At 34.4% G+C, this 7,959-nt stretch overlaps 1 protein-coding gene across 2 annotated transcripts; it reads right to left on the bottom strand.

The window, feature by feature from the left end:
- Positions 1–610: 610 nt before the first annotated feature.
- On the bottom strand, positions 611–7,174 carry LOC105123811 (phosphoenolpyruvate carboxykinase [ATP]-like). Of its 2 annotated transcripts, XM_011023549.1 has the most exons (13): positions 7,057–7,174; positions 6,676–6,933; positions 5,407–5,582; positions 4,152–4,305; positions 3,729–3,813; positions 2,980–3,080; positions 2,440–2,738; positions 2,060–2,233; positions 1,850–1,915; positions 1,574–1,752; positions 1,292–1,461; positions 1,015–1,183; positions 611–921 (listed from the first exon to the last, which is right to left on the bottom strand). In XM_011023549.1, exons 2-13 carry the CDS (start codon positions 6,927–6,929, stop codon positions 778–780), a joined length of 1,971 nt encoding a protein of 656 aa, XP_011021851.1. In that variant the 5' UTR covers positions 6,930–6,933; positions 7,057–7,174; the 3' UTR covers positions 611–777. The 2 variants fall into 2 exon arrangements, with proteins under 2 accessions (XP_011021851.1, XP_011021850.1); XM_011023548.1 differs by lacking the exon at positions 7,057–7,174 and having other exon boundaries at positions 6,676–6,965.
- Positions 7,175–7,959: the final 785 nt, after the last annotated feature.

The following is a 7,959-nucleotide window of genomic DNA, read 5'->3' as shown; positions in this document are numbered from 1 at the left end:
TATATCCTCTAGGTGTCGGAGCCAGTGAAGTACATGTTTAATAGAAGAAAAAAAAAAGTAGGGATTGATAGATATTTACAAGTCAGATTTTTATTATATTTATATTTTATTTATTACTCAACTAATAAAAATTTAGATATTTATTATCATATTTATCAGTCAGATATTCATTTATTAACATAAAATAATATATATATCTTCGGTTAAATGTGGAGAAGGAATTGAAACATCATCAAGTTTATTTATTTATGAATCAAACATAATGATCGAGTGCTTGAGGTGGTCGATTATGCTGCCCTGCCAGCTGATGCCGGTAATGAGAATCCACCTTTGATGTATTCAGCGTGAGCCTGCTCCAAGAAAACTTTGGCACCAACCTTCCTTTCATGATTTTCTTTGGGGACACCATTGCATGAGTCCTTGTTTGCCCTACAGGTTCCATCTTGTTGGCGTGCTTACACCATCATTAACCCGATACAAAGCTCAAGTACAGAATATATTCGATCAAATGAGAATCAACCAACCGATTTCGTTTGATGGTTTATGTTTATGAACGCCGTGTTCTTTTTTTTTATTTAATCTGATACCGGGTTAAGCTTATCAGCAGGCATGAACTAGAACAAAACAGAAGCTGATGCATGTAAATATTTGATTATGAATTAACTATTGAAACAACTACATATCATCATCATCGTCATCATCATCATAACAAACAACATCACACTTTTCTCAACCAAGTATTATTCGTAATACAGATATGATCTTCTTCTCGATTGACTAGAAATTTGGACCGGCTGCGAGGATCTCTTCTGTGAGCTCGTTGTCCTTTCCAATCTTGTGATCAGTGAATATCTCAAAGTTATTCCTGAACAAACCTGCCAGCTTCATCAGGGTATCCTCGTAGCCTAGTTTGTTTGACCACTGCATTTGAGAACAACAGCATTAGAATTACATGCGAGAAACAGATAATACTAAAAAAGGGTGTAAATATTCAAGGCAGCAGGTAATACTAACAGTGTTCACTGGATCCAGGATTTCAGAGGGCACTCCCTCAACCTCGGTGGGGATCTCTAGCCCAAACACCTCAGTTTTCTTGTATTCTGCCTTCAAGAGACTGCCAGAATGTATGGCATCAATGATTTTCCTTGTGTATGCTAACTTGATACGGCTTCCTGAACCATAGCTGCAAAACACCAAATACATTCAAAGACTTTCTTCCCCGAGAATGGGTGACAAAATTCTGATTTACAATTCTCGGATTGTTCGTATCATACAACAATGCCAAACATACCTTCCACCTGACCAGCCAGTGTTGACAAGCCATCCTGTCGCACCATGCTTCTGCATCTTCTCAGCCAGCATAGCTGCATATTTGGTAGGGTGCATCATTATAAATGCTGCACCAAAGCAAGCTGAGAATGTTGCCTTTGGCTCCTTCACACCTTCTTCTGTGCCAGCCACCTACATTGATTATCAAGAAATTCAATTACCAAAATGCTACAAGCACTGAGCTAGCATATGTAAATCAAAATTATCAACAGGAAGAGCAGAGCATTTAGTGACTAATTATTACCAAAGCGGTATAGCCACTGATGAAATGATACATGGTCTGTGCCAAGTTCAGCTTGCTCACTGGTGGGAGTACACCAAATGCATCACATGCCAACAGGATAACATTCTTAGGGTGCGGACCAACACATGGTATCTTCGCATTAGGAATGTACTCGATGGGGTAGGATGCTCGAGTGTTCTCTGCAAAAGCATGCAAGGGAAAACAATATCAACATCAAGATTTTTTTCACTTAAGTGTGATCAAAAGAAATGTTCGAATTCATGATCTATCATTCACCTGTAACAGATTTATCAGCATAATCCACCACTCGAGTGTGCTCCTCGAACACCACGTTTTCCAGCACTGCCATGCACAATCAGTTGCATAAGTTCAGACGTTTAAAACATGCCAAAAAATAAGATCTTCAGTTTCAAACCAATTGATATAGATCATTTTGTATTCCTCCTACTTAAGTTAATGAAATTTAAAGAAGATTTAGAATGCTACCAGTTCCAAACTTGATGGCATTCCAGATATCAGGTTCCTTCTCCCTTGAGAGATCAATGCATTTGGCATAGCATCCGCCTTCAATATTTGACACTCCGGTCTCAGTCCAGCAATGTTCGTCATCTCCAATTAGATATCTGTTTGGATCAGTAGACAGAGTTGTCTTCCCGGTACCTAATACAAGAATCATCAAAATTCATAGGACTCATCAATAACATAGCAAATGATAAGAAATAGAAATGGGCATAAATATAGGCCAGATATATGCTCATTAAAACAAAGATATAAAGGGGTTAAGTATGCAAAGAGTAAGTTTTAGGCACGTATCATTTTGCAGGCATGGCACCATGTCGCGACCAGGTGACATGGTGATACTATACCTGACAGTCCAAAGAAGAGGGCAACATCTCCATCTTTTCCCATATTGCAGCCAGAATGTAAGGAGAGGATTTGACGCTTAGGCATGAGATAATGCATTACACTGAACAGACCCTTCTTCATTTCCCCGGCGTACTGTGTGCCGAGGATGACCATTTCCCTTCTAGCAAGGTTCAGATCTATACTAGTAGAGGATGTCATGTAGTGTGTATAACGATTACATGGGAACTGGCCTGCATTGTATATAGTGAAGTCCGGAGTACCGAAATCCTCCAGCTCTTCAGGAGTGGGCCGGATACACCTGCCACCCACCCAGTTATCCAATTGAACACACTTAGCTCATTACATCATGCGCATTTTTTCTTACCGCTTTCCTCCATTGTATGGGAGTAATAATATTCAGCACAGCATATCATATTTAACATTTTGTCAACGATAAAAGAGACTTATCTGGCAGGCTTAGGGCTTTGTTCGGGGAGAGACAGAAACAGACAAATATATTCCTGCTAAAAACGTTAAGAAATCATCCACTTTTTACTTACATGTTGTGCATGAAGAGTGAATGGTAGGCTCTGGCAGAAACAATCCGGACTTTGATTCTGTTCTCAGGGTCCCAGTTCAAGAATTGATCGTTCACAAAGACCTGAAAATTTTGAAGTCCAACCCATCAGAATTCACCCTTCAATCCCAAATTAATCTACAGGGAAAATGCAATGAACTGCACGAGGGCATGCCTGTGGCAGCCAATAGTCAACCGTACATGCATTCAAAACAAGAGTCCACGTATTGATGTATTCGTACAGCACGGTAGTCAATAATGTACAAACCATCAATGAGGTAGGAACCGTGTACTTATTAAACACGACTCGAAAATAACTTGATGGTTTGACTTATATAATTTAATTTCAGACAAAGTTTAAAAAAATATAAAAATTGATTCGACCAAACCCAAAATCTTAATGAATTAACTCATGAATCAATCAAAACTAATTTAATTTTTTTAAATAAAATAATATTATTTTAACTTTCTATATATCATAAATAACTCGTACAACGACAAAATTGCTACTCCCAAGGGATTAGAAAACTACACGGAGAAAAAGACAACAAAGATACCGAGACAAATATCGCTATCATCCGAAAAAAGTAAGAACTGCGCACATCAAGAATTCACAGAAACGAAGGTATAAGGTAAAGCTAAGCTTATTTTGTACAAGACACGCAAAGACATAGCCAAAAGAAAAGAAAAAAAGGACACGAAATTAAAGACAAATAAAAAAAAATCACGTACCTTGTCCAGAGAATTCAAGTAATCAACAGCTCTTTCTCTGTTAACCATGAAGGTATGCTCGTCCATTTCAATGTTGGGTGAACCCCTGGGGTTAACGAAGTAAATTACTTGACGAGCGAGTAAAAACGAGGCAGAGATTAAAAAAAAATATTCCCCCTCTTGTTTTAAAAATTAATTAACTTGTTTCTTGGTTGAATATGCTTCATTTAATATTTATTTATTCTAAAACAACGTATTCTTTTGTTATCAATCTCTTTATAATATTTTTTTATTTTTTCACTAAAAAATTAAAAATATATGAAAATGATGGAAATGACTTATTAATTACTTTTTAAAACTAAAAATGATATTTAGTTTATTTTATAAAACTCGCAGAGACTAATTTATTATAAACAAGGAGGCGGCCTGCTGCCAGGTACTTACTTTCCCCACCAAAGCTCTTCTCTGGTAACATCATCCTTGACGACACGTTTATCTCTCGGAGCCCGACCAGTTTTAGCACCGGAAAGGGTAGCCAATGCACCAGTTGATGTTATGAAGGACCCTTTCTCATAGTGTATGGCCTGCTCATAAAGCTCTGCACGATATATACTTGGATGAATTAATTTAGCACAGTGACAATCCACTAATTCATTTGCAAAAGAAATAAACCAACCAATATGCTGGCTGGTCAAGCAAAGAGATAAAGTTTAAGTCATCTTTTGTCAGCGAGAATTCTTTAGTTGCTCGGTAAGGATAAGATTATGTTCTTCATTGATTAATTAAGTTAATATTTTTTTAGTGTATTTAATATTTTTGATGTGATAGTGTTAAATATAAAAAAATATTTTAATTTATTCATAAATAAAAAATATTTTTACTATAACACCACTCACACGCAAACAATTTAAAATACTAAAAATATAAAGCGAATCTTCTCCATCGAATTAGTCTCTAAGAGAGTCGATGGCATGCACATAATTTTATATTTATTTTATTTACGTGTGTTTAAAAGTATAATAATTTTATGTTTTTTATATTTTAAAAGTACAAGTCACTTAAAAAAATAAAATTGATATTTTTTTAGTGTTTTTGATAATTTTAATAAAAGTGTGCTAATTTTATATTTTTTGCATTTTAAAAATAAAATTCACTTAAAAATAAATTAAATCAATATTTTTTAGTGTTTTTAATAGTGATGATATTAAATATAAAAAACTATTTTAATTTTTTAAATAAAAAAATATTTTTACTATAACACCACTCACGCACGAACAACTTAAAAAAAAATAAAGCTAATCTCTTTAACCATCCTAGTAGTCTCTAGAGCTGCCGGCACGATAAGGTAAAACCAAAAATTATGAGAAATTTTGACTTCAGAGGTTATAATAAACCGTTCAATGTGGCTACACGTCATTGATTTTTAGAATAAGAATAGCGATGAATTTTTCCACCTAATTTCCCTCTTAAGGTACGAACTCATTGACTACGCTCTTGTGTGTTTCCATTTAGTAATTAAAAAAAAAAATAACAAACTCGAGACTAAATTAAATTAACCTTCTTAATTAATAAGAATAAATAACACTAGATATATCTTAAGAACTTCATAATCCTAATTTGGTATGTTGTAAATTAATATTGCAGAGCAAAAAGGAGTAACGGTTTTATAGTTTTATTATTAATTCGAAGATATCATTACCGGCAGGGGAGAGGTTGTAGAGGACGTGAGTGAACTTCAAGGAGCTGTCGCTGGCGCTGATGGCGGGTTCAGCTACATGTTGCTGGTGAACCCTTGGGCTGGTCTGGCTCTTGCTAGCCGGGTATCCTCTCACCACTTTCGGTCCTGTTTCTCTCGTCAACGATGCCAAAGATGCACTGTCGTTCCATTGATACATAAACACAAAACAGACATCAGTTTTCCTATACAGAAATATTTTAAAATATGCCAAAGATGCACTGTCGTTCCATTGACTTTTTTAAAAAATATATTTAATATTTTTTTCAGTTTAATTACAATTTTATAAAAATACCTACACAATATTGACAAGCACATGATGTTATATGTTTGGTATTGTCTTGTGGTTGCATTTTAAGAATTTATATAACCAAATAACCTTAAAAATTGTAGTAAGAATATAAGCATTTACAGTCACAATCGACGACCTTAGCCTCTCTTATTGTCCACGAAATTTCCTGGAAAAACCATACTCTCCACTGTGTCGGTCTCGTAGTTTGATTTTTTCATTTTAGGTAAATTATAAATCAGTCCATCTAGTTTTAAGAAACGAATTTTAGATTTATTTTTGGTTTTTTTAATAGAAAAAAGAAAATAATAAAAATTATGCAGAGATTAATAATGAGAAACAAATTTGGGTCAGAATAACATCAAATTATACGTGTTAACCCTGATTAAGGAACATGCTAATTAGACTTTAAAACTAAAAGACTGTTCATTTTATATATATATATAAAACTACAAAAACGAACCTTTAGAAAAACTCGCATTTCGTACAAGGGGCATTTAAGTAATTAACTGTATGTTTACAGCTGCATCCGATTCCCGTGCCTTGGAACGTTTTCAAGGGTTGCCAAATCAAGCACTTTCCTTTCTTTCACCATCACCACCATCAGATTTTATGATATCAGAAGGCTATCCCATCATGGGCCCCACTTACCGTGTTCATCTATTTATTTACTATTCTTCCGTTGAAATTGTTTTACTTTTTTTATTAATATAAAAAATACTTATATTTTTATGTCATTTCAGAAGTATTATCGATACGTAAAAAGATTAAAATTTACATTTCCTGTCTTGAAAAAAAATTATTATTTATAAAAATAAAGAATTCGAGGTCCTCCTAGCCTATATTATTAAATTTATATTTTTTTAGCTCAAGAATGATGAAAAGGGGATAATTATTTTTATAATGATATGGCGTGCGTAGAGGCGATGAACCAAAAAAATAACCTGATGGACTGGAGCTGCTGTTTCGAGCGTTCTTCCTCGGAGAGAGCAGCAAAGGCACCCTGAATCCCTTTAATGGGAGTAGTGGGTGCTGATTTCTTCTTTTGAAGAGAGTGGAGCTCGTCAATTGTCTGGGCCTTCACGGTTGGTGCGCTCATATCATGGCAGACATCATGATGCTTGTCACTTGTGGTGATGCTTGGCAGGAGTCCCTTCTGTTTTCTTGCCGTTGCAGCTCCGTTCCCGTTTGCTGCCATCTCTCTATCATTAATTATCATGACAATCAGAACACCTTTAAAACGATGAAGGACATGGAAACCCTTGCAGCGAGCATGATACAATGGAAAATCTAAAGATTTATAGCAAGGAAATCAAAGAACTTACCAGATAAAAAAGCCTAAAGGAGCTGAAAATGAAGCTAATTATAGAAGACCATCAACTAGAGGATTTATTCGGAGAAAGAAATGATAACAGAAGTGATGATAGGATGGAGGAACCGAGGGGTCCTTTTATAGTGTTCATGGCCACCTTGTTAACCGGAGTTCAACCGGATATATCGATAACCATGGTTAGATTTAATCCCGAGAGATGAGTCAGACTCCAGAAATGGAGAGCAGATCCTTTAAATTTAAAAAACAAATAAACCGTGAGTCAAGAAAAACACTCGAACGAACGTAATCTTGTGGAACCCACGCCAATACTGGCTTCTTGGGTTTTCGTGCCAACCTCATAATAAATAAAAAAAAAAAAACAAAAACTGGCTTCAAGAAGAATATTTTGTAAATTTAATGGCAACAGAATATTAGAATACCCCTGGATTGACGATCTTAGTAAAAAGAATTTCTAGATGAATACTTTATTATATATAGATGTAATTATTTTTTAGTGTCGTCTGCGTTAAATACGTGTGAACTTTTTTATTTAAAAAAAAATAGTATTTTGCTTAATGTAAATTAACGAATAATGAATAATATTAGGGAAAAAACACGACAGGTTCTTTTTGAAAGATAAATGATTAATAAATTTTATGGTATTTATGTCAGACCATTAAGCTTGGTTTTCAAGTTTTAATTTTCAATTGAGTTTTATGTCTACTTATATTTTCTTACAGGATTCTTAAGATGCATTTGAAGATTTGTTATTTGTATTTTTTTTCCTTAAAAAACACTTTGCATCAAGTTTTATTATGTGCTTTCTTAATTCTTTTTTTATATTTTTTCCTGAAATACCTTTTATATTTTTTTGTTAAAAATCTATCGTATTTATATTTTTTTCTTAAAAATTACT

This window comes from Populus euphratica, unplaced genomic scaffold (assembly GCF_000495115.2).
Source record: "Populus euphratica unplaced genomic scaffold, PopEup_1.0 scaffold9.1, whole genome shotgun sequence".
NCBI classification, from domain to species: Eukaryota; Viridiplantae; Streptophyta; class Magnoliopsida; order Malpighiales; family Salicaceae; genus Populus; species Populus euphratica.
The sequence above is the reverse complement of the archived record's forward strand: the minus strand, read 5'-3'. Positions and strand labels throughout refer to the sequence as shown.

Coding starts and splice junctions, on each gene's coding strand:
- LOC105123811 (XM_011023548.1), bottom strand. CDS start 6,950: ATGATAATTAATGATAGAGAGATGGCAGCAAACGGGAACGGAGCTGCA. Junction 3,081..3,728: donor ACTTGAATTCTCTGGACAAG/GTACGTGATTTT, acceptor CAAAATTTTCAG/GTCTTTGTGAACGATCAATT. Junction 2,234..2,439: donor CCTCTTCTTTGGACTGTCAG/GTATAGTATCAC, acceptor TTCTTGTATTAG/GTACCGGGAAGACAACTCTG.